A 27,511-nucleotide genomic window follows, 5' to 3' on the forward strand; every position below is an offset into this window, starting at 1 on the left:
GATTCTTTGGTTTTGTCTTCCAAGCTTCCTCTTTCATCCTACCCCAAACATGCTCAATGATGTTCATGTCTGGTGACTGGGCTGGCCAGTCCTTGAGCACTTTGGTCTTTTTTGCCTGGAGGAATGTAACCCCAGACCATGATCTTTCCACCACCAAATGTAACTGTTTTCTGGGTGTATTTTGGATCCATATGGGCTCCAGTAGGTCTCCTGTAGTATTTGCAGTGGCTGTGGTATAATTCTACTGAAGATTCATCAGAGAAATCCACCTTCTGCCACTTTTCCAGCATCCATTAAGCATAGTTTAAGCAGGCTGTGGGATACATGTTTTTTTTATCTGCCTTTTGTTTAGTGCTGGCTTCTGGGCAATGATTCGACCATGGATGCCATTTCGAGACAGAATCCTACAAACTGTTCTAGTTGACACAGGGACTTGAGGTGACCAGGCCTGTTGGAGCTCTGCTGCAGTGGAAGAGGGGAATGCTTTGAATTTTCTAACCAACAAACGTTCCTCCTGACCAGTTGTCTTGCGGGCTCTGCCGGACCTGGGCTTGTCAAACACATCTCCAGTCTCTTCAAATCTTTTTTTAATTCTTTATACTTGACATTGAGACACATTAAAGGTGCCAGCCACCTCTGCAGTGGATCTGGTCTTCAGCCTCTTGATAATCAAGGCTTTGGTCGCAGGGTGGATTTTTGGCATGTTGTCAGAGCTCAAGTTGCAGTTCAAGTGAAGGCCTGGGGTGCTGGGTTTCTTTTTATACACACCCACTAATTAACCGAACATTTACTGAGCACTGGTGAGGATGTAAACTAGGATTGGGTGCATTATATGACCAGGCGACAAAACTTTTGTCTTGCCAAAATCTGCCCATTCTGTGTTCATTAAATGATCAATATTTCAGCATTGATGCCAATTTATTTTCTTAACCTAAACCAAATTTGGGAGGATTTCAGCTTTCAAAAGAGTAATTTATAAAACCAATGGATGAATTTAACGTCAGGTTAGAAGCTTTTATTTACATAACATGGATAAGCGACATAACTTCTGTCAGGGAGTGTATTAGTGATGGAAGGCGCAGAATTCTCTTGGCATAAATATTATTGTCTTACTGCTTGTGTAAGTCAAAGATTAAAGAGGTGAGCTATATATGGGGCATGTACATTATATATTCCTAATCTTACCTGTAAGATTTTCACTGTAAGGTCTGGCAACACTATGGTGCAGTTTACTTTTATGCACTCGCCACAGCACCGACCTTCAATTTTTCGGTATTCGTATCCCTAAAGTAGGACCAAATATGTTGAATTACCCAAAGGAATAATTAGTTGGAAAACACCATTATGTAAATTTCTCAGTTAGAACTTTAAAAATGTAGGCCCCAATTTAATAAAATTGTTTAAGCCAGAATTCTGGAGTAAAACACTTTGAAAAGTTTCAACATTTTTGCACAACGCAAAGTTGGGCAAAACAATTTAGATCTTTGTCTTTTTTCCAACCTCTTTTGTCCAGCTCTGTCAAAGTGAGCAGAGATGGGGAGAAATCAGAGCGGGACGGGACATGGCAGATAAAATTGCAAAATCTTGTTGACAGTTTCTCTATAATATAGCTCTTTCAGCACAGTGTTTAAGAGAGAAGGAAGCAAAATAAAATAATAGAGTACATTACAAATATTCAAATCTATGGAAATGTTGATCATTATTGAATAAAACACGTTTTAAGTCATTGAATCTTTGAAATCATAACCACAATTGCTATGTGTGGTTTATCCGTATCCTAAAAGAAGAGACCTTACGGACATCAGAAAACAATATTCACAGTTCTTGTAACTTTTTCCGCACAGGAAATAATTGCAGTTACATGACAACTGTATTTCTATTGTAATTTTTTTATCATCTTTTGCCATTGTTTGAAAAAAAAGTATTTGCCAATACTCTATTCCTTTGTGTTAACTGACCTTAAACCGATATCTGCTCAACAATATATCTATGATATACAATACAAAGCTGGTTAGCCCAAAAGGTATCATTCTGAGAATACTTTTGACATTTTTGGGCATAAAAGTATTTACAACAATATATCTAGTAATTCATGATTGTTTTGGAGGATCTTTGTTTGCAGCAAGCAAAATGTTTTACAGTGGCTGCTGCTTCCAGATATATTAATACTTCATATACCAATGGCTGAAGAAATATTGAATGTCAGATTGAATTGAAATGAAAATTATTTCATATCACGTCAGTTCATGAAAACAAGCCTATATGCTTGAGGTATAAATCTTATATAGGAGATCATATATGCAATATACATTTAAAGTGTTATCCTACTTATATAAATATTAAAGGGGTTGTCTGGCCTTAGGCTACAGGTCTGCAGTCACTGTGTGTGACTGGAGACTTATGAATCCTCACCGCATACACTGCTGGCTGTAAAAGATTCTCTAATGTTGGTACTGAGAGCGGAGGGCACGTGACCGCAAGTTTTGGATTTGCATACATGAGGTCACGTGCCGACTAGATGGGAGCGGTCTCGCCCAATGCAAGTGTCCTGAGCGACACAATTTAGTTGGAATGTGGCCGGAAATATGAAAACCACATTCTTGTGGTCACACTGATCTAGGAAGCATTACCTTCACTAAGATAGCACAACAATGGAATAGTATTGCACAAAAAAAATTAACATTAGTCAATGGCTTGTGCAATGTTAAAAGGGTTGTCCGGGACTTTAACATTGGTGGCCTATCCTTAGGATAGATCATCAATGTTTGATCGGTGGGGATGCGACACCAGGCATCCCTGCCAATCCGCTGTTCCCTGTGTTGGAACTGCTCAGTTGTGGAGCTGCACAGTACAGCTCCGTTGACTGTATAGTGGCCGCGTCCAGGCACTGCACATCCACCACCTATTCAAATCAATAGGGGGCGGATGTTTAGTACCAGTCCGAGGCCACTATTGCATCAATGGAGCGGTGTAGCTACGTAACTATGCAGTTCCGGCCATCACAGACACTGGGAAAGCTGATTGAAGGGGAAGCCGGGTGTCACATCCCCACTGATCAGACATTGATGACCTATTCTAAGATTAGGCCATCAACGTTAAAGTCCTGGACACCACCTTTAAGTTGTTTTAATCCTATTAACTGAGTTAACCTCACTCAAGTTATCAAGATGATACCTTGTGAGTCATGCCAACCTTTACATTATCTGCATGACCAGCTAATGGCTGGAGAGATTACAGCCTGCTAAGGGTTTTGCTAGCTTGTTACAATAATCTATTGAATTTGCATAAGTCCTTAATAGTTATAAGCAAGCATTAAAATGCTCGAACGCTCAGTACTCGAGTCGAGGTCAGACGCTTGGACATGCTCTTCTCAAGTCATGAGTATAATGGAAGTCAATGGAAAACTCAAGCATTTTTCCAAAAGACCGTAACAGGAGGGCTGGGAAAGCAGTAAAATCACTGACTTGGATGGAAACAGTGGTCAAGTACAGGGTGGGCCATTTATATGGATACACCTAAATAAAATGGGAATGGTTGGTGATATCAACTTCCTGTTTGTGGCACATTAGCATATGGAAGGGGAAAAACTTTTCCAGATGGGTGGTGACCATGGTGGCCATTTTGAAGTCGGCCATTTTGGATCCAACTTTATTTTTTTCAATGGAAAGAGGGTCATGTAACACATCAAACTTAATGCAAATTTCATAAGAAAAACAATGGTGTGCTTTGTTTTAACATAACTTTATTCTTTCATGAGTTATTTACAAGTTTCTCTTTGTTTAGAGCCATTGACATATCACAGAGGTTAACACGTGAGGAGCGGATAGAAATTGTGTTGATGTTTGGTGAATGCAGTACCCGGGTCATTGCAGCAGATTTCAATGCAAGACACCCTACGAGACCACCCATCTCCCATGCTACAGTTAGCAGTTGCCCTTCTGCTCCACGGGAGGTTTCTGACCTCCCTGAGCTCGTCTTCCCATCACCAACCATTCCCATTTTATATAGGTGTATCCATACAGTGGTGGCCAAAAGTATTGACACCCCTGCAATTCTGTCAGATAATACTCAGTTTCTTCCTGAAAATGATTACAATCACAAATTCTTTGGTATTATTATCTTCATTTAATTTGCTTGCAAGGAAAAAACACAAAAGAGAATAAAGCAAAAATCAAATCGTTGATCATTTCACACAAAACTCCAAAAATGGGCCAGACAAAAAGTATTGGCACCCTCAGCCTAATACTTGGTTGCACAACCTTTAGCCAAAATAACTGCGAACAACCGCTTCTGGTAACCATCAATGAGTTTCTTACAATGCTCTGCTGGAATTGTAGACCATTCTTCTTTTGCAAACTGCTCCAGGTCCCTGATATTTGAAGGGTGCCTTCTCCAAACTGCCATTTTGAGATCTCTCCACAGGTGTTCTATGGGATTCAGGTCTAGACTCATTGCTGGCCACCTTAGAAGTCTCCAGTGCTTTCTCTCAAACCATTTTATAGTGCTTTTGGAAGTGTGTTTTAGCTCATTGTCCTGCTGGAAGACCCATGACCTCTGAGGGAGACCCAGCTTTCTCACACTGGGCCCTACATTATGCTGCAAAATTTGTTGGTAGTCTTCAGACTTCATAATGCCATGCACACGGTCAAGCAGTCCAGTTCCAGAGGCAGCAAAGCAACCCCAAAACTTCAGGGAACCTCCGCCATGTTTGACTGTAGGGACCATGTTCTTTTCTTTGAATGCCTCTTTTTTTTTCCTGTACACTCTATGTTGATGCTTCTTCCCAAAAAGCTCTACTTTTGTCTCATCTGACCAGAGAACATTCTTCCAACACGTTTTAGGCTTTCTCAGGTAAGTTTTGGCAAACTCCAGCCTGGCTTTTTTATGTCTCGGGGTAAGAAGTGGGGTCTTCCTGGGTATCCTACCATACAGTCCCTTTTCATTCAGACGCCGACGGATAGTACGGGTTGATACTGTTGTACCCTCGGACTGCAGGGCAGCTTGAACTTGTTGGGATGTTAGTCGAGGTTCTTTATCCACCATCCGCACAATCTTGCATTGAAATCTCTCGACAATTTTTCTTTTCCGTCCACATCTAGGTAGGTTAGCCACAGTGCCATTGGCTTTAAACTTCTTGATGACACTGCGCACGGAAGGCACAGGAACATTCAGGTCTTTGGAGATGGACTTGTAGCCTTGAGATTGCTCATGCTTCCTCACAATTTGGTTTCTCAAGTCCTCAGACAGTTCTTTGGTCTTCTTTCTTTTCTCCATGCTCAATGTGGTACACACAAGGACACAGGACAGAGGTTGAGTCAACTTTAATCCATGTTAACTGGCTGCAAGTGTGATTTAGCTATTGCCAACACCTGTTAGGTGCCACAGGTAAGTTACAGGTGCTGTTAATTACACGAATTAGAGAAGCATCACATGATTTTTCAAACAGTGCCAATACTTTTGTCCACCCCCTTTTTTAGGTTTGGTGTGGAATTGTATCCAATTTGGCTTTGGGACAATTCTTTTTGTGTTTTTTCATTGATGACAAATTAAATGAAGATAATAATACCAAAGAATTTATGATTGCAATCATTTTCAGGAAGAAACTGAGTATTATCTGACAGAATTGCAGGGGTGCCAATACTTTTGGCCACCACTGTATAAATGGCCCACCCTGTAGAATGGGAACAGCATGGGGAAGACACCTGGACGTATCTCTGATTCCCAAGTCGCTGCTGGGAACAATCATGTCAGAGTATTACTCCACTTGTGCGGACTGATAAAAAAAATCATACAAAACCAAAGATAAATTGAATTTTACAGGAAAAAATGTTAGGAAACATTCTTTCCTGTATAATGGCTTGCATATAATGCAAAATTAAAAAGAGAAAAAAAATGCCTCCTCTACCCCTTAATAGCCGGGCCATCTTTCACTTTATTTCGCCGTCGCTTATGACGAGAGTAGATGGCATAGTAATTATAATAACATTATAATAATTTTTATTTTTATAGTGCCAACATATTACGCATCACTTTACATTACGGAGGGGACATAAACAGAAAATAAAAACATTACAGAATGACACATAACTCAGATACCAAAAGGAGAGAGGGCCCTTCTGCTGGCAAGCTACAGTCTATGAGGAAATAGGGGGGACACGAGAGGTAAGTGGTAAAAAGTGCTTGTATTGTATGGTCCGGCCATCAATATAATACATAAGGTATACACATGACGCTGCATGAACCAGTCACCAGCCAGTATGTGTACAGTACAGACACAGAGGGCTATTAAATGCATGGAGGGTGTGAACAGATGCTAGGTGGGTCCTGGTTTTGAAGAAGATTTTGTATGGGCAAAATGGAGATAGTTAGATAAGTGAGGTGGGGCAATAGGTCGGTCAAAAAAAAGCATTTTTAGGCCACGCTTAAAACTGTGGGTATTGGGAATTAATCAGATTCTCCTGGGTAGAGTATTCCAAAGAAAGAGCATGGCGCTCGAGCACCCGCGATACTCAATTGAGTAATGAGCATACCCAAGCACCCCAATGCTTAACCAAGTATCGAGCAGTGTTGAGCACGCTCGTTCATCGCTAGTCATTACCAAAATTTTTGTACTATCTGTGGAAGAACACACTTGTACCAACAACAATCTTTCAGGTCTCTATTTTGTTTTAAAATAAAACAATTGCTTGGGTTCTGAATGACTGTAAAGACCACTCTACTATGACACAGGTTTATCTGTTAAAACATATTTTACAATAATAAAGAGTAACTTACCAATGCACAGGTTGTATTCATGCACACATATACTTTATGGACAGCTTCAGCTTTGTCTCCAGTTAAAACACATTCATAGTACGTGCAGTAATCAGGAGGCACTATCCAGGTGTCCCCAGGCTGGAAGAAATGAAAATGCTGATCTTGAGATTTCTTTTTCTTTTTGTTGACATACTGCAATTGGATGGAGCTGAAATTCTATCTCAGTGACATAAGTCTTTATGAAAAATAAGTGCAGGAATATCATTGTAATAGTTTTGCATGTTACTGCTGTTTTCCACTATCGTGATCAGAGGACTTACTTTAGATGCCATTTACATGGCAGATTCTGAAAGAATATTGTTGTTGATGTATTTTTCTCCATATATTTTCTCCACTTGTGAAATATTAATCCCTTGGTGACCCACACCATACATATACAGCGGAAATGCTCCATCAACATATGGGGCAGGCTTGGGCACTCAGTCTTCTACATACAGATGGGTGCCAGCTGCACTGTACAGCTGGCATCTGAAAGTAACTGCTGTGATCAAGTCTTAGTCCAATATGCAAATTTACCTCTTAAATGTCAGTGTCAATTTTGATGGTGGAATTTAGGAGGTTTGGGATGGAGTTGCAGGTCATATTTGGTGACCATCTCACCCCCAACATGATTACAGGGTGTTGATGAGTTGTCATGACAGCCAGGGCCTACTTTTGGGCTCTGTGTCTGGCATGTTACTATTTCTATGAAGTCCAGGCCGTGACTGGGCTTCATAGTAGAACGGAAATTATATAAATGTATTGTATAGGCTTGTCAAGCAATTGCAGGTTCAAGTTGCCTAAGGCAGTTAATATGACTTGTGAAAAAAATGAAGAAATAAACATAAAATTGAAATCACTCCCCCTTTTCCAATAATGTAAATGACAAAATATAAAAAATAACATATTTGGTATCACTACATACATAATCATCTGAACTAATAAATTGTTTAAAGGCATAGTAATTTTAGTGTATGTAAACTTTTGACTTTGCAGTAAGCAATGAAAATGCCTTAAAACATTCTCTCTCATTATTCTGACATTTGGTAAATATTAAAAATTATGGTAATCCTAATTGACCTAAAACGGGAAAGGTTTATTCTGATTTCATGTCAGATATTGAGAAAAGCATGCATATGTGTCTTTTTATATAGTGTATGTGAACTTCTGGTTTCAACTGTAAAGAAATTCATACAAATCCCCAGATAATATAAAAAACTACAGCGTTTCCAGGAAGAAAACAAGCCCTCCTACAACTCTACTGACAGAATAATTAAAAAAAAAAATGGATTATGGGTCTCAGAATATAAAGACTGAAGACAATTTTTTAAATAGTAAAAAAACAGAAATTTGGTATAAACATAACCATATTGAAATTGTAAAAAGAAAGTTACCCAGTTTGATTTTTTTTTCTTGTCCGTCAGGATATCATATGTTAAAATGAAAGGGGTTGTCCCGTGAACAAAATACATTTTAATCAATAGATCTTGGAATAAAAATAACTTCCACAATTGGATGTGTTTAAATAAAATGTTCCTGTGCTGAGATAATCTTATAAATGAGCCCCTGCTGTGTACTGTGTAATGGCCGTGTCTGACCGTACAGGAACATGGTCTGATCATACCACAGTTCCTGGACAGGGAGGGGAGAAAAAGAGTATACAGACATTACAGCATGGGATCACAGCTGGTTGTTTTTGTAAGAAAAAATATTTCCCTGCCTGTTTAAAAACTTGTTTACCTTGCAAATAGAATCAACCTTGATCCTGTGCTTTAATGTCTGTATACTCTTTTGTTCTCTTCCCCCCTGCCCAGGAGCTGTGGTATGATCAGACCTTGTTCCAGTACGGTCAGACACAGCCATTACACAGTACACAGCAGAGGCGCATTTATAAGATTATCTCAGCACAGGAACATTTTATTTAACACATAAAATAGTGGAAGTTATTATTCTTCCAAAATCTATTAATTAAAACGTACAAACCCTTTAATAATGCCATTCAAAACTACAACTTACAACGCAAAAAACAAGCCTTCAAATTGCTATGTTAAATGAAAATTACAATTATAAAGTCATGGCTCTTGGATGAAGGATAGGGAAAAAAAAAACAAAAGGGAAAAAAGGAAAAATTGACTTGCCCCTAAGGGGATAATTGATCTGACTCATTTGTTCCTAACAACATTTTTTCACTTTCTTGTACAAATAAAAATATAATATTAAGGCTGTGTTTACACAGTATGGTCAAGTTGCACTTTTTTGCCACAATTGAAACAAAAATCCAACGATTTACCAAGAGTTTCAAAATCTCCAAAAAATAAACATTGACTGCAATGTTTGAACACAGTTTAAGACTTTTAGCTTTAGTGAGAATATTAGTCTGACAGCAAACAATCCTATATCAAGTGTAGACAGAGGTTTACAATTTTCACAATAGATGGAAGCAATACTGTTACCTGCAATGTTTTGGTAAAGTTACCAATCGTTATCATGCAGACTGTCTGGACACATTCTCCACAGCATTCACCTGGAATCTTTTTGTATGTTTGTCCCTGTAGATTGTGAACATTCAATAAAAAGTATACAGAAGTTAAAAACACAAGTACAGTATGTCTTAAAAATACATTTTCCTGGTGAGAAATTGTGACAATAGTGTGCTTTTCTACGAAAATATGTCATGGTCATGTAATAAACACAGTCAGAACCATCACCAGGTGCATGTTAGTTATTACCATCAGATAGTGTCATATTCCACTGTCTACAGTCCACTCCTCGATCACCTCTACTATAATGATATTGGTCACTCAAGATGAGTAGGTCTTGGTATCTGTCCAGTTTTGCCTGGTACTGACACCTGGTAATACCTCATTTACTCAAGAGTTTACTCAAACTATGTGACCTGTGTGCCTTCAGCAAACAATGAAAGAATGAAAATTCCTATTAAATGACAAGAAACAGAGACCTTGAAAGCTACGAGGAACTAATTTAAAATAGCATAAAAAATTGGGGAACTTTTGACCATACAATGATTAAGCTTCATTGACAAAAGAAAAGAAAAAAAAAGTTTGCTTAAAGAGTAACCATAAAATTTAGATTAAGCAGCTAAAAATGTAAAAAAATAATAAAAACATTCACAATTTCTAAAAAGGACAATTGGGGAGGTTTTCTAATGCTTAGAAGGCCTTTGGAAGCCTTTGACTCTGAAAATGTTGTGTGCTTAAAGACCAAGGCATACACAGTCCAGGTTGACCTAGCCTAAAGGAACCATTTAATTCTATCAATGTATCCTGCAGAAATGGAATCTGAAAAAAGACTAGTTACTAGAAAAATCTATGTATTCGAAAAGGGTTGTCATCTCATAGATGTGGATGGTAAACAACTGATTTTGTCAACGGTAGCCCTGGCCAGAAAGTCTTTTGTAGATTTACTTGGCAGTTACTGAAATGAATGATCATTCTCATGAGACAACATGGCTGTTTCCATCATTTTAAAGGCTACTCATTAGATGGAAATTGTCTAAACCCTCCATTTCAGCAGGACCAGCTGACCTTCTAATGTATATCGGGGCCTAATAGATAATGTTGAGGATTGGGCACTTGGAATTTCAATACTTTTTATCTTCAGAGGAGGTTAGCTGATGCTTTCTCCTCTCTTCCCAATGAAAAAAAAAACATGAATGCTTGGTCAAGTTGAGTGCTCATGTGTATGTTGAGTCAAGAGAGATCGCTATTTGGCCATCTTAATAGTTTTAATGGAGTGACAGTACACATCCCTAACCAAGGCTCCATTGAAACTCTTCCTTAAATAACATAAGAATTATTCAACTCGACCATCGCCTTACTGCAAAGAGAACAAACTTCTCCTTGGTTCTAGGGAAAGTTGACATTTCTAAGCAGGTGCTACACAAACATTTCACTCACTACTCAATGAGAAAATATACAAGCCAACATTTTCTAATAAACCTCGAATTGGTTACAAGACAAATCAACGCTGGATCCAGCCATAGAGAGAACGCAATTCCAGTTTCTGAAGTGGCTTTTTTCGATGTGTAACCTATGAATTCACAGATTATAATATCCGGAAAGGAATCTACAGCGCAGGTTAAGTAAATAGTGGAAAATGTCTGCATTGTATTTATGAGATTTTCAAAATTCTATTAACTTAACTGGTACTGCATTTTGCAATGAATTTTCCACATACAAATACATTTACTCTTATGGAGCAAACATGCTTGATTCCTGCCAATCGCAAGTTCCTTAGTTTTCCATAATGAGGTGATAGTAAAACCTGACTGGTGAATTCTGGTCTTCTGGTTCCCCTTTCTTTTATAACTGAAGTGTCAGTAAGCTCTGATTAGTTGGTTATAGCCTCTGGCTGTTTAAGTACAGGTGCATCTCACTAAATTAGAATATCATCAAAAAGTTAATTTATTTCAGTTCTTCAATACAAAAAGTGAAACTCATATTATATAGAGTCATTACAAACAGAGTGATCTATTTCAAGTGTTTATTTCTGTTAATGTTGATGATTCTGGCTTACAGCCAATGAAAACACAAAAGTCATTATCTCAGTAAATTAGAAAAATTAACAAAAAACACCTGCAAAGGCTTCCTACGTGTTTAAAATGGTCCCTTAGTCTGTTTCAGTAGGCTCCACAATAATTGGGAAGACTGCTGACTTGACAGATGCCACGCCGCATTGATGCAGTAATTGATGCAAAAGGAGCCCCGACCAAGTATTGAGTGCATTTACTGAACATACATTTCAGTAGGCCAACATTTCGGATTTTAAAATCATTTTTCAAGCTGTTGTTATAAAGTATTCTAATTTACTGAGATAATGACTTTTGTGTTTTCATTGGCTGCAAGCCATAATCATCAACATTAACAGAAATAAACACTTGAAATAGATCAATCTGTTTGTAGTGACTCTATATAATATAAGAGTTTCACTTTTTGTATTGAAGAACTGAAATAAATTAACTTTTTGATGATATTCTAATTTAGTGAGATGCACCTGTAAGTGTCTTGAAGATGGTTACATTTGTGGAATAGTAAGTGTGGCACCCCAGGGATCTGGTTACCACAGTAATAGAAATTAGCAAGTGGGAGGTTTCTTGGTCAGGAGCCCTTAAGCATGTAACACCTCCTGCCCAGACCTGGGAGGGGAGGAATCTGCCCTATATAAACTGGGTCTGGGGCGGGTTAGAGAGAACAAGCAGACACAGGGAAAGAAACAGCAGGAGCTCTGTAGGAGCAGGAGCTGAGTGCCAGGGACTGGAAGCAGATATTGCTCGTCCTGGCTGAAGAGACTACTACCGGACAACGGAGTCCGAGGCTGTGGGAACCTATAAGTCCAGCAGCAGAAACCAGCCGGCAGGGGATTCCAGGTCCTCTGGCCATAGAAGCCCGGAGGCTCAGTCACAAGGAAGGGACCAGCACCGCCATCGAGGAGCGGAGGCTATCAGAAGGCCCCAAGTCACCAGCCATACGGATGAGCACCACACGGTATACTCAGGGACGTGGGCTACTTCCACTCGCTTACAGCAAGGTAGCCAGGAAGAGTGTAGCTAGACGGGGAGGCCTACAACTCCACCTGGCCAGGGGAACTCCTGCTTGCTCGCAGACTGACCAGGCCCCTTATGCTAGCCAGTACTCCCGGGAGGGTCTGCCTTAATATCATCAGTAAAGACCCTGAACTGCACTGCAAAGACTCTGAGTCGTTCCTGCTTTCTTACCGCATACAGCACTACTAGTACTGGGACGCCCGTGCACCATCACTCCCATCATCCACATTCCCTGCCCTGAGGCCATACTCTTCCCGTGGGGAGTTATCCCATCTTTAGCTGCGCACACACCAGCCTCAGCGGACTGCCTCGCAGCGGCGGTACACCCGGACCGCAATCCACGGGTGGCGTAGTCGGACATTAAACCACAAAAACCCTATAAAGACAGCCACTGGTTTGACCACCCTGAGCCATGGGACCGGGTCGACGCCACAGAGAATACAACCCCCCAGAGACACGGCTCCGGGTAACCCACACGCGTGTACACTCGGCCCAGGGGGCGCGTCAACTTTGGCGTAGTCGGCAGGATTTCGTGCCCGCAACCACCTGGTACTGCGTGCCTTCAAAAGACTGTCATACCTGCCGTGGTGAAGGTTCCCGCCATCCGGAGCCGTTTCCCACCATCTTCAGAAGTTTCCCGCCATCTTCAGAAGTTTCCCGCCATCCGCAGTCATTTTCCCGCCATCGGATGCCATCTTCGGGACGCCGCGCGGGAAGGAGAGGGGCGTGGACGCCGAAAGCGCGCGAGACCCGAAGCTCCGCTCCACGCACCGACGCTGCGCAAGGTCCTGGAAGGGAGAGAGAGCGACGCTGACGTCACCAGGATGCGACGCAAGGTCCTCGTCCGGAGCAGCACCAGCGGAGCCGCGGCCTACAGAAGAGGATCGTCGGAAGGTAGGCCACACTTAACTAGGGGGGAGGAAGATGACGGACACGGAGGGACCCTCTACCCCCAGCGCGGCCACTGCCGCAGTAATGCCATTTACAATGCCTTACATCCCCGGAGCGGCCTGGCTGCCCCAATACTCAGGGGAGTCGCATACCCTAAGCGACTTTAAAGAGAGACTGTACAGCCTATTTAAGGTATACCCCCTGACGGAGGGCCAGAAAGTGAGCATATTGATAGGCCAGCTAACCGGCGCAGCCCAGCGTGAAGTAAAGTCCTGGTCAGTCCGGGACAAGGAGATCGTAAAGGAGATCTTGGCCCATCTGAAGGACACTTTTGATACCCGCACCTCAGCCGAGATCAAAATGAGATTTTATGGGTGCAAGCAGCGGGCCCAAGACAGTATAAGAGACTATGCTTTGAGTTTGCAAGAGGCCCTGTGAGCCATTAAACAGGCAGACCCTGACAGTGTGCGGAATGCAGATGAACTGTTAACTGAGCAATTCATTGAGGGTCTGCTGTCCAACGCCCACCGAACCCAGTTGCGTGCAATGGCCTTGCAGAACCCTGGTTTAGACTTTGCAAAGTTCAAGGACAGGGCCATCCGGGTGCTCCGAGAACCGGCACCGGGTAGCGCTGTAACCCACCGGCGCCCTGCTATTACCTATCATCAAGAGGCGGCGCCCTTGTCTGCAGAGCCTGTAGGAACTGGTGCGCAGGCTTTGGACAACAACCCGGCTACAGACCTGCACCATCAGGTCCAAGAGCTAACTAAAAGCGTAGCCGCGCTAACCCGAACTGTGCAGTCTTTACAGGTCTCTCCTCCAGGAAGGATCAAGCTGGCCACCAGTCCGGAGGGCGTCCCGTGGCACCGACAGAGGAGGATCCTATCGTCCAGAGGAAGACCCAGCGACAGATACAACGAGGATGGACAACCCATCTGCCGCCGCTGCAATCAACCCGGACATATGGCAAGGTACTGTCATTTAAACGGGCACAACCTGGGGCAGAGGGCCAACCCCCAGGCATAAGATCATCAGGCCCATTGAACTGGCGTGATAAATACATAGGGGTACGTCCGGACTTGCCTGTGGTACTGGATGGCATTCCTATGAGTGCCCTACTAGACACTGGGTCACAGGTGACTACCATCCCTTACGTGCTCTTTCAGCGGTACTGGAATGACTCGGGCATAACCCGCTACCCAGATGATGACCTGAGTATCATCGCCAGCAATGGTCAGCCCGTGCCGCAGGTGGGGTTCAAAGAGGTGACCATTAAGGTCGGTAAGGTCGAACTGGCGGCACAAGGACTGATTATTGTGGACATTGACCGTCATGAGAGTCACCCTAGAATAACCTTGGGAACTAACGTGATTGAAAATTGTCTTGCAGAGGGGATTCTCATTTTACAGCAGGTTGCCAAGAACGCCAGTTCCAGCCAGCAGCGTGTCCTCCAAAAAGAAATCCGGGCACTGATGAAACGGCAACAGGTGGAATTATCTGGTGGTGAGATTGGTAGCGTGAGAATGTGTGACCCGTTCCCTATTGCCATGCCCCCGAAAAGTGAGATGATGATATGGTGCCGGGCAGCTATTGGTCTAAGAGGTAGAGACTACCAAGCAATGGTAGAGCCCATCTACTCAGACAGTAGACCCACCATTTTGACAGCACGGGGAGTGGTCGATGTACGCCATGGGAGGGTACCTGTCCGCATCGTAAATATCGGGGAGAGAGAAGTACACCTGCCCCGGTATGCCACGCTAGCCAAATTGTTTACCATAAACCAAAATTCTGTAAAGGCCATAGAACCCTTGCCTCCATCTCAACCAGAGGAAGGTAACGGCTCTAAGAAACAAATGGAGGACTGGTGTCAGCAACTGCATTTGGGTACTGACTCCACTCCCTCACACCAAAAGCAGGGAGTCTACCAGGTGGTTCAGGAGTATGAAAGAGTCTTTAGTAAACACCCGCTAGATTTTGGGCGAGTAAAGGGGGTAGAACATCACATCCCCACAGGAGACCATCCGCCCATAAAGGAAAGATACCGACCTGTACCCCCTGCACACTATCAGCATGCAAAGGGGATGTTGCGGGACATGAAGGAGGCTGGGGTAATCAGGGACAGCTGTAGCCCCTGGGCAGCTCCACTAGTTCTAGTGAAAAAGAAGGACAACACAATGAGAATGTGTGTAGACTACAGAAAGGTCAACCGTATCACACACAAAGATGCGAACCCGTTACCTAGAATAGAAGAATCTTTAGCTGCATTAAAATCTGCTAACTTCTTCTCCACTTTGGATCTTACTAGCGGGTACTGGCAGGTTCCTGTAGCAGAGGCAGACAAGGAGAAGACTGCATTCACCACCCTGATGGGTCTCAGCGAATTCAACTGTATGCCGTTCGGGCTCTGCAACGCACCAGGAACCTTCCAGCGGTTGATGGAATGCTGTCTGGGACACCGGAATTTCGAGACGGTCCTGTTATACCTGGACGATGTCATCGTTTATTCCAAAACCTACGAGGACCATTTGAAACACCTGGCAGAAGTGTTTGACGCCTTGGCAAGCTACGGCCTAAAGGTGAAACCCTCCAAGTGTCACCTGCTGAAACCAAAGGTGCAGTACCTGGGACACGTGGTGAGTGCTGACGGAGTGGCTCCCGACCCCAATAAGATCACCGTGATTAAAGACTGGCCAAGACCCTCCAGCATAAAGGAAGTGCGGCAGTTTCTCGGGTTGGTAGGCTACTACCGAAGATTCATTCCCGGTTTCACCAAAATGGCAGCTCCTATGCAGGACCTCCTGATAGGTCAATCCAGGAAGGCCAAAAGCCAGAAGCCGCCCTTCAGGTGGGAAAAACTGGAAGAGGAGTCCTTCCGCCAGCTGAAGATGGCCCTCACGGGGGATGAAATCCTGGCGTACCCTGACTACAGCCAGCCCTTTATCCTCCACAAGGACGCGAGCAACATCGGGCTAGGGGCCGTACTGTCTCAGATCCAGCAGGGGAAAGAACGGGTAATCGCTTAAGCCAGCCGAAAACTACGGCCCACAGAGAGAAACCCTGAGAATTATAGTTCATTCAAGCTAGAGTTCCTGGCAGTGGTGTGGGCAGTGACCAAACGTTTCAAGCATTACCTTGCCTCTCCCAAGTTCACCGTGTACACGGATAACAACCCGTTGACACACCTGGACACTGCAAGACTTGGTGCCCTGGAGCTGAGATGGATGGCCCGCCTGTCCAACTATGAATTCACCATCAAATACCAGGCGGGACGCACAAATGCCAATGCGGATGCCCTGTCCAGAATGCCAAACTTACCGGACGTAGGGGAAGATCCAGAAGAACTGGAAGAGGTCGAACTCCCTGCGTTCCACCGTCATGGGATTACCCTGTATTCCCACCGTGTAAGGGACAGGCGCTCTGCCACGTTCAATCCCTTACCCCACTACAGCTGGGCGGAGACACAAGACAGTGATCCCGCAGTCCGTCTGGTGAAGGAAATGCTGACACAGGCTGATGCCCGTCTTGACCCAGACGCTCCGGAGGAGACCAAGCAACTGTGGAAGGAGAAAAGTAGACTGTTTCTTTACAAGGAGAAGCTGTGCCGGAGAATGGTCAACTCAAGAACACATGAGCTGACCTGGCAGGTAGTGGTCCCAAGACGAGACGCGGCTATGGTTCTGGAGGCATACCATGATGGAGCAGGACACTTCGGATGGAAGAAGCTGGAGTTCCTGTTGCGTGGACGGTTCTACTGGGTAGGCATGAGAGGAGCCATCGAGAGGTGGTGTAGAGACTGTGGCCCATGCAACCTAAGAAGGAAGGACCGCGCCAGCCAGAAGACTCCCCTGCAGCCCATCATCACCAGAGGGCCACTGGAACTGGTAGCCCTGGACCATGTGAAACTGGCTCCAAGCAAATCTGGGTATGTCTACGCCCTCACTATCGTAGATCACTACTCCCGGTTCCTGGTGGTGGTCCCTGTCAAGGACTTAACGGCTCAAACAGCAGCTAGAGCCTTCCAGCAGCACTTCTGCCGTCCACACAGGTATCTGGAGCAAGTGTTGACTGACCAAGGGCCAGCCTTCGAAGCGGAGGTCTTCCAAGAGTTCTGCAATCTGTATGGCTGCAGGAAGATAAGAACAACGCCCTATCACCCTCAGACCAACGGACTATGTGAGAAAATGAACCAGGTGGTGATAGACTTGCTAAAAACGTTGCCCCTGGAAGAACGCAGTCTCTGGCCTGAAAAACTGCCTGATCTGGTGGACTTATATAATCACATCCCTGTAGGTTCCACCAACTGTACCCCGGCTTACCTAATGAGGGCAAGACCTGGTAAGCTGCCTATTGACCTGGATATGGGAGTCCTGACACCTGAGGACACCTCGCCAGAGGCAGACTGGGATACAGAACGGCAGCAGCAGTATCGGAAAGTACAGGAGAGCGTCGAGCGGAGTCTGTTTCAAGCAAGAGAAAGGCAAGAGAAGACTTATAACCAGCATGCTCCCGCTGTTCCACTGGTACCTGGAAAGCAGGTCTTGAAGAGAAAGAAGCGGCTCCACAAGTTGGACGACCAGTGGGAGAATGACCCGTACACCGTACTGCCCTCAAGCCATGACAATCCTAAAGTCTGTGTAATCAGTAAGGATGGAGGAGAAACCACAGCCATTGTTTCCAGAGACAACCTGAAAAAGTGTCCCGAGCAGCTGCAAAGCCCTGATGAAGATCAAGAGAACCCTCAACCCGCAGAGGAAAGGGAAGAAATGATCAGTACCATACTCTGAGAATTTCCCCGGTCCTGGACTCAAATCAACAACGCAGTCGTGGTGCCTGTCCTCATATTTCTCCAGCCAGCCCCTCAAGGGCCTACAGAAGAACAGGTAGTGTCGGAAGAGCAGCCGGCCCAAGAGGCAGAAGAATCCATACCAGCAGCCCAGGAGAATCAACCCTCTGCTAGTAGTGAGCCTGCCGTGCCCCTAGTAAGCCAAAGAGTATGCAGAAAGCTGCCAGGCCTACCCGCAACACCTCCTACACCCTGTAGTGCACGACCAGATAGTGGGTTACGTAGGTCCACCAGGAGCACTAGAAGACAGATGCCCGCTCGCTGGAAAGTCTAATGCCAAGTATATATTTACCTGTACATACGTAAATGCTGAAAAAGGTTTATGTTTTTGTTGCCTGTTCATTGATTATGTTTCTCTAGTTACCCTGCAGGTTTATTTGGACTGACAGGTTATGGACGCTGAGTAACCGGAACTACATTGTAGATAGTTGCACCTTGGTGCCTCTTGCAAAGAAGGCCGCAGAAGAGAAAAAACTGTCTGTCGTGGCCTCCTTGTGGCCCAAAGTAGCTAGCCTCAGCCTTGCAGCCATGCCCAGGGCCAACATTTGGGGTTTGCTTTGGACAGGTCCCCTACTCTGTTCCAAGACTTCACCTTGTTGGGTGACATGGACACCCGGTTACGGACACTCCGTGACCTCTAAAGACTAAAACTTCTTGTACATATGTTATGCTACTGTTATACCCTGTATTTGTGTTTTCTTAAAAATGTGTTTAGTTCCGGAGTACTAAAATTTACTAGGGGGGAATGTGGCACCCCAGGGGTCTGGTTACCACAGTAATAGAAATATTACGTCTGAGAGCAAGTGGGAGGTTTCCTGGTCAGGAGCCCTTAAGCATGCAACACCTCCTACCTACACCTGGGAGGGGAGGAATCTGCCCTATATAAACTGGGTCTGGGGCGGGGTTAGAGACAACAAGCAGACACAGGGAAAGAAACAGCAGGAGTTCTGTAGGAGCAGGAGCCGAGTGCCAGGGACTGGAAGCAGATATTGCTCGTCCTGGCTGAAGAGACTACTACCGGACAACGGAGTCCGAGGCTGTGGGAACCTCTAAGTCCAGCGGCAGAAACCTGTCACGGGTGTGTTGCCACGAAGATCGTCACGAGTACACAGCCTGACTTCTCGCAGCTGACTTGTTGGTGCTTTGTGTTTCTCGGCAGTGAGGGAGTTAATTCTCTCTCTCTCTCTGGGCTAGATGAGGTCCAGCCTCGCCCAGCTGCAATCAATACTTCTGTAGTGAGACTCCTTCATATACCTGCTGGTCTGTTTGGGAGGTGTCGGTGAAAGCATTTCATTCAGACTGACAGAGCGGATCGTGGTGTTTGGAGTTGCTGAGATAAGTGTATTTGGAAGTGTTTTTTCCCTTTCCTCGCTTTATCATTTATCTCCTTTCCCGTTGGTTTTCCCTCTGTTGTAGTTGAGAAGTTGTTTGTATGCAAGGTGGTTTTGGTTTTTCCCTTGTACTGTCTCGTTCGTCTAAATACTGTGTTTGGGCATATTATTTCTTGTTCCCTTTGGTTGTGATCGGGGTCCTTCTCAGGACTAGATTACTGAGGTGCAGGGATCTTCAGGAGGTAGGGGTTACGCTGGCGGCCTGGACCTCTGTACCTTTAACAGTACCTCCAGGTTGAGGGATTAGTCAGGGCCCCAGCTTAGGGTCAGCTTAGGCCCCCTACCTCCAGTATACAGAGACAGCGTGACATTTTCACCGACCCACTTAGTTTTTCTCCAGCTACTATGGATCCAGTAGCCGGTCTAGCTCGGCAATTGCAGAGTTTGTCCATGGAGCTGGCGGACGTTAGGTCCAAGGTTTGGCATCCTCAGGAGCAAGCCGGACCAGAACCTAAAGTAGCTCTCCCTGATAGGTTCACTGGGGGGCGGGACAAGTTTTTTGTTTTCCGGGAGGCATGTAAATTGTACTTTCGGCTGCGGCCTCGGTCATCGGGGAGTGAAGAACAAAGGGTGGGAATTGTCATCTCGCTCCTACAAGGGGACCCACAATCTTGGGCGTTCTCTCTTCCCCCGGGTTCCCCGGCTCTCCAGTCAGTGGATAGGTTTTTCGCTGCCCTGGGACTCGTATATGATGACCCAGATCGGATCTCCCTTGCTGAGTCTAAGTTACGTAGGATCCAGCAGGGAGATCGTCCGGCGGAGGAATTCTGTTTGGAGTTCCGTAGGTGGGCCACGGACACCCAGTGGAATGACCCGGCTCTTAGGAGCCAGTTTTGTCATGGTTTATCCGACAAATTACAGGATGTGTTGGCACAGTATGACTCTCCCGTGTCTCTGGAAGCCGCTATGGCCCTCGCTATTCGCGTGGACAGACGGCTTCGGGAGAGGTGCGGGATAACTCTACCCCCTGTGATGACTCCACCTCCTACAAGGTCCCCTCATATGGTGGTTCCCCTGGTCAGTCCAGAGGAGCCTATGCAATTAGGAGGGACATCATTTCGGGGGAGGGGACCGGTGGTGCGCCATAAGGCAGGAAGGTGTTTCTTCTGCGGCAGAAAGGGACATTTTATTGGGGGGTGTCCATCCCGTCCCTTGCAGAGTGAAGAGTCGTCGGAAAACTGTTGATCCCAGGTTGTGTGGTGGACGGCAATCTGGGAGTAGGTATTTCGTCCCTAGGTTCGTCTCAGTTTCTCGTACCGGCGGAGGTGGTGGTGGGTACAAGAACTGAGAGGATATCTGTTCTTCTGGATAGTGGGGCCGGGGCTAATCTGGTTGATGCTCGGTTTGCCCGGGTTCAAGGTATGCGGTTGAGTGAGTTGGCTAAACCCATCCCCATATTCTCGATCGATGCCAGGCCTCTCGGGCAGGGAAGTTTTTTGCAAGTTGTGCATGACGTAAAACTTCAAGTGGGGGCAATACATAAAGAACTGTTGTCTTGCTACGTGTTGGAGGGTCTTCCCACTCCTATTGTGTTGGGCCTTCCTTGGTTAGCTAAGCATAACCCGGTTATTAATTGGCAAACCAGGGAGATAAGCCAATGGAGTAAATTCTGTAATAAAAACTGCATGAACACGGTCATTGGTGCGGTTACTCCTTGGGTCTTACCTCCATTTCTGGCGGACTTTGAGGATGTATTCTCGGAGAAAGGGTGTCAGGAACTACCTCCTCATCGCGTGTATGACTGTTCTGTAAAACTGCTCCCTGAGGCCAAGTTACCTAAAGCTAGGTTGTATAACCTTTCTGGTCCTGAGAGGCAGGCCATGAAGGATTATATCTCAGAAAGTCTGGCTAAGGGGCATATTAGACCTTCATCTTCACCGGTGGCTGCGGGGTTCTTCTTTGTTAAGAAGAAAGATGGAGGCCTACGCCCTTGCCTGGATTTCCGTGAACTTAATCGGATTACGGTCCGAGATCCGTATCCGCTCCCACTTATTCACGATCTCTTTAATCAGATCGTGGGCGCCAAATGGTTTTCTAAGTTGGATCTCAGGGGGGCGTACAATCTGATTAGGATGAAGGAGGGGGATGAGTGGAAGACGGTGTTTAACACTCCGGAGGGGCATTATGAGAACCTTGTCATGCCATTCGGTCTGACTAATGCCCCGGCGGTGTTCCAACACTTTGTTAATGACATTTTTCGCCGCTTGGTGGGACAGTTTGTTGTCATATATCTGGATGATATCCTAATTTACTCGCCGGATCTGGTGTCTCATCAGGAGCACGTTAGGCAGGTGTTACAGATCTTGCGGGATAATAAACTGTATGCCAAGTGGGAAAAGTGTGTGTTCGCCGTACAGGAACTCCAGTTTTTAGGCTTCCTGGTTTCAGCGTCCGGTTTTCGTATGGACCCTGGGAAAGTGCGGGCAGTTCTTGAGTGGGATCGGCCAGAGAATCTTAAGGCACTACAACGTTTCCTGGGGTTTGCTAATTATTACCGGAAGTTCATTCGTAATTTCTCGTCCATGGTTAAGCCTCTCACTGACATGACTAAAAAGGGGACGGATTTTTCTAGGTGGTCTGACAAGGCTTGTCAAGCATTCTCCTCTTTGAAAAAATGTTTTGCCTCGGCGCCCATACTCATTCAACCTGATGCGTCTCAGCCATTCATTGTAGAGGTAGACGCTTCCGAGGTAGGGGTGGGAGCAGTATTGTCACAGGGTTCGTCCCCTGGTAAGTGGCATCCGTGCGCCTTTTTCTCTAAAAAATTGTCATCCGCTGAGAGGAATTACGATGTCGGCAATAGGGAACTCTTGGCCATTAAGTTAGCTTTTGAGGAGTGGCGCCATTTTCTGGAGGGGGCAGTTCATCCGGTCACCGTCATCACCGATCACAAGAACCTGCTATATCTGGAGTCCGCGAAACGTCTGAATCCCAGACAAGCTAGGTGGTCATTATTTTTTACCAGGTTTAATTTTGTCGTTACATATCGTCCTGGGTCAAAAAATGTAAAGGCGGATGCCTTATCTCGTAGTTTCCCGGGGGCCGGGAATACGGACGACCCGATTCCTATCCTTCAGGAGGGGGTGGTGGTTTTGGCAGTATGCTCTGAGCTGGAGGAGGAGGTATTGGAGGCTCAGGGGGACGCCCCTGTTGGACCTCCAGGGAGATTGTTTGTTCCAGATCAGTTGCGACAAAAGGTGATCGAGGCACACCATAACTCAGTTTTTGCAGGACACCCGGGGAGTAAAGCAACTGTGGATCTCCTCTCGCGTCGGTTTTGGTGGCCTAATTTACATAAGGAGGTGGTAACTTTTGTCGCGTCCTGTGGGGTTTGTGCGCGCTCTAAGACCTCACATACCCGTCCGTCTGGGGCCCTCTTACCTTTGAAGATCCCGGAGCGTCCTTGGACTCATCTGTCTATGGACTTTATTACGGACCTCCCTCCGTCTTCGGGTATGGTTGTCTACCAGGAATATAAAACTTAAGGTTCCCTCCTGGAAACTGGGTCCCAGGTTCATCGGGCCGTACAGAATCAGTTCTATTATTAATCCGGTGGCATTCCGTCTTGACCTCCCCCCTACGTTTAAAATTCACAACGTGTTTCACAGATCATTGCTTAAGAGGTATGTGGCGCCGGTGGTACCGTCACCTTTACCTTCCCCTCCAGTGGTTGTCAATGGTAACTTGGAGTTCCAGGTATCGAGGGTCATTGATTCACGCTTTAATCGCCGGTCCCTTCAGTACCTGGTTCATTGGAAGGGGTATGGCCCTGAGGAGAGGATGTGGGTTCCTGCGTCGGATATTAACGCAGACCGATTAGTTCGGGCCTTCCACACGACTCACCCGGATAAACCTGGCCCTGAGGGTCCGGAGGCCCCTCGTAGAAGGGGGGGTACTGTCACGGGTGTGTTGCCACGAAGATCGTCACGAGTACACAGCCTGACTTCTCGCAGCTGACTTGTTGGTGCTTTGTGTTTCTCGGCAGTGAGGGAGTTAATTCTCTCTCTCTCTCTGGGCTAGATGAGGTCCAGCCTCGCCCAGCTGCAATCAATACTTCTGTAGTGAGACTCCTTCATATACCTGCTGGTCTGTTTGGGAGGTGTCGGTGAAAGCATTTCATTCAGACTGACAGAGCGGATCGTGGTGTTTGGAGTTGCTGAGATAAGTGTATTTGGAAGTGTTTTTTCCCTTTCCTCGCTTTATCATTTATCTCCTTTCCCGTTGGTTTTCCCTCTGTTGTAGTTGAGAAGTTGTTTGTATGCAAGGTGGTTTTGGTTTTTCCCTTGTACTGTCTCGTTCGTCTAAATACTGTGTTTGGGCATATTATTTCTTGTTCCCTTTGGTTGTGATCGGGGTCCTTCTCAGGACTAGATTACTGAGGTGCAGGGATCTTCAGGAGGTAGGGGTTACGCTGGCGGCCTGGACCTCTGTACCTTTAACAGTACCTCCAGGTTGAGGGATTAGTCAGGGCCCCAGCTTAGGGTCAGCTTAGGCCCCCTACCTCCAGTATACAGAGACAGCGTGACAAAACCAGCCAGCAGGGGATTCCAGGTCCTCTGGCCATAGAAGCCCGGAGGCTCAGTCACAAGGAAGGGACCAGCACCGCCATCGAGGAGCGGAGGCTATCAGAAAGTCCCAAGTCACCAGCCATACGAGTGAGCACCACACGGTATACTCAGGGACGTGGGCTACTTCCACTCGCTTACAGCAAGGTAGCCAGGAAGAGTGCAGATAGACAGGGAGGCCTACAACTCCACCTGGCCAGGGGAACTCCTGCTTGCTCGTAGACTGACCAGGCCCCTTATGCTAGCCAGTACTCCCGGGAGGGTCTGCCTTAATATCATCAGTAAAGACCCTGAACTGCACTGCAAAGACTCTGAGTCGTTCCTGCTTTCTCACCGCATACAGCACTACTAGTACTGGGACGTCCGTGCACCATCACTCCCATCATCCACATTCCCTGCCCTGAGGCCATACTCTTCCCATGGGGAGTTATCCCATCTTTAGCTGCGCACACCACACCAGCCTCAGCGGACTGCCTCGCAGCGGCGGTACACCCTGACCGCAACCCACGGGTGGCGTAGTCGGACATTAAACCACAAAAACCCTATAAAGACTGCCACTGGTTTGACCACCCTGAGCCATGGGACCAGGTCGCCACCACGGAGACTACAACCCCCAGAGACCCGGCTCCGGGTAACCCACACGCGTGTACACTAGGCCCAGGGGTCGCGTCATAAGAAACCAGTTGTCCCCAAAAGAGACTTAAATGGGTTTTCCAAAGAACAAAGTACATTTTAATTAATAGATTTTGGAATTAAAGTAAGTTCTACAATAAGATGTGTTAAAAAATAATTCTGTGCTGAGATAACCTCATAAATGTGCCTCTACTATGTACTGTGTAATGGCTGTATCAGACCTTGCAGGAACATGCAGGATCATACCACATCTCCTGGGCAGGGAAGGAAGCCAAACAATAGGCAGACATTATAGAACGGGATATCAAATGATTCTTTTTGTCAGGTAAATTATTTCACTGCCTGATTTTAAGCAATATTTTACCTTACAAAAAAAAATCATCTTTGATCCTGTGCTGTAATGTCTGTATACTCTTTTGCATCCTCCCCTGCCCAGGAAATGTGATATGATCAGACCATGTTCCTGTATGGTCAGACACAGCCATTACACAGTACACAGCACGGGCACATTTATAAGATTATCTCAGCACAGGAACATTTTATTTAAACACATCCAATTGTGGAAGTTATTATCATTACAACATCTATTGATTAAAACATTGCTTAAACTTAACTTTGTTCATGGGAAAATCTCTTTAAAAGGGTTTTCCCACTAACGAAAGTGCATTTTAAAAATTGTCTGTGTCTCACCGTGTACAGAACATACCACATCTCCTGGGCAGGGGAGGAAGAAAAAGACAATACAGACATTGCAGCACAGGATCACTGAGGATTCATTTAAGTCTCTTCTGGACTGGGAGTGAAAATGGTGGAATATCTCTATTGAGAATGTCCCTGATTACTAGGGAAGAATTTGGCTTGGATAACTCTATGTGACTGCAGACTGCCAAATTCCCTTTTATTTCCCATGTAAGCTGGCAGTCACATGACCATATGTTTTTGATTTGCACACTTGTGGTGATGTGCCGACCAGCGGTATATGCCTTCTATTATTTCTGCTTTTTTGAGAGAAGCCAAATATGTCTAGTTGGCATGTGTCTATAGGTATGCAAATCACATACATGCAATCACGTGACTGTCCTCTTGCACTGGAAATAATGAGGAATTGTGACAGCATGCACACCACACGCTATCAGGATTCAGCAGTCTGCAGTCCTGTAAAGTAACTGCAGACTTCCTGGACATCAGCTTTTTATAAACTGGGTTCTGTGGTCATTTAAACCTAAGTCACAGGCGGTCTGTGCCTTTATTGCTCAGTGGGAGTGTAAAGTTGAACAATTCTGAGGCGAACCCCCAAAATCTCCTCATCTACCTGTCTCGAGATTAGACACTTTTTTTTTGTTTTCTTAATCCAGATGTCTTCTTTTATATGTGTACAGATATTCTTTTTTTTATGCCTCAAGCACCATCCTGACATGGTATTGTAATTGAAGGGGTAGGGGACAATAAGAAAGAGCCCTATCAGTTGAATATTTTAAGTAGATAGGAGATAAATGTTTTATGCAAGAACAACGCCTTCTGTAAAAGTTTAAATATAGGATGTCAGTTTAAAAACAAAAGTAGATCATAAGGAACTGCAGAATAATACACAATGACATAATACTGAAATAACACAGCATAAGATTTAAAAGAATGTACAGAAGAAGTGTGTACTAGGAACCTACCAGTGAGCAGTCACTTTGATTATTTACACTGCACAATGGCTCCTTTTGCTTCAAGATAAATTGTCCACTCACTTTATGACATTCATAGTATATACATGTATTATTGGGAGGGTGCCAGGTACAGTTATCCTAGTAAAATAAAATAATATTTACTTTTTAGATATAATTTATGGTAAAAAAAAAACATGACTGCTTTCTTTCAAAAATTGTGTCACATCTGCCCACCCCTATTGCGAGTTTTAGGCCTCCTAACCTAAATGTAAGGTGGTTAGTTATGCACCTTAAAGAGCTCTTCTTGAAGAAATACACTGTTGACCAGTCTGCAGGACTACTAGCTCCTGTGGTGCCCAGATGTAAACACATGGAATGCAGCTGCACTACAAAACAATGTGTAGCAGCCGCTGCTGGGTACTGCAGAAGGGCTTCTATTCTTTTGAACAGGAGCTGTTCTGCAGTGCCTGGGATTGGCTGCTACACATTGAATGGAGGTGCACAGTGCATCTCCATTCCATGTGTTTACATCTGTAGCTTGTAACAGTTGATCAGTTGTGGTACTAGCTGTTGGACCGCTACCAATCTTATATTAATGATCTGTGCTACAAACAGGTCATCAATATATTCTGACCAGACAACTCTTTCAAGCAGTCTACTAAATGGCTCATAACCTACTCAAAACTTTTATCCAACTTCTGGATTTTAAGTTATGTTCAACACAATAATTATTTAATACCAATTTTAACATATAATTATAAATATACATTGTATAACAGCCACATTTAGTTATCATTTGACAGATTAAATTAAATAACACTTCTGGCAGTAAAAAAAGTAACTTTAGTACAAAGATGATACAACTCCTAATAAAAGTAGAATATAAAGTAACACTTAACAACTAGTTAAGTAATATATACAGTATGTCCATGAATATGCGCATGAAAAGTAATCCTGTTTTGCACAAAGGTCCAAACAATGAATCACTGAATCTTGGAATTCTCATATTTAGGAATAGAAGCAGAAGTTGTAGGATCTATATATGCTTTTCAATGTAGATTGAATTGTTCTGCATATCACACTTTACTAAAAGAGAAAATTAAAATGTCCTCCAAGAAGAAACTTTTGAACATGGCACAAATTTTTCAGAAGGAAGTAACCCAGCTGACATGTAA

General features: G+C 44.8%; 1 protein-coding gene across 1 annotated transcript in view; it reads right to left on the minus strand.

Moving 5' to 3' along the window:
• LOC141174072 (uncharacterized) overlaps positions 1–27,511 on the minus strand; it is a 369,120-nt gene that overhangs the window by 10,558 nt on the left and 331,051 nt on the right. Inside the window, exons 32-35 of the mRNA XM_073658713.1 lie at positions 26,346–26,474; positions 9,249–9,344; positions 6,775–6,894; positions 1,186–1,284 (exon numbers count right to left, since the gene is read on the minus strand). Of these exons, the coding sequence (XP_073514814.1) occupies positions 1,186–1,284; positions 6,775–6,894; positions 9,249–9,344; positions 26,346–26,474 (444 nt within the window). The remainder of the gene's footprint in view (positions 1–1,185; positions 1,285–6,774; positions 6,895–9,248; positions 9,345–26,345; positions 26,475–27,511) is intronic.

Source organism: Phyllobates terribilis, unplaced genomic scaffold (assembly GCF_046119375.1).
Source record: "Phyllobates terribilis strain yellow unplaced genomic scaffold, ASM4611937v1 Scaffold_13__5_contigs__length_258822181, whole genome shotgun sequence".
NCBI classification, from domain to species: domain Eukaryota; kingdom Metazoa; phylum Chordata; class Amphibia; order Anura; family Dendrobatidae; genus Phyllobates; species Phyllobates terribilis.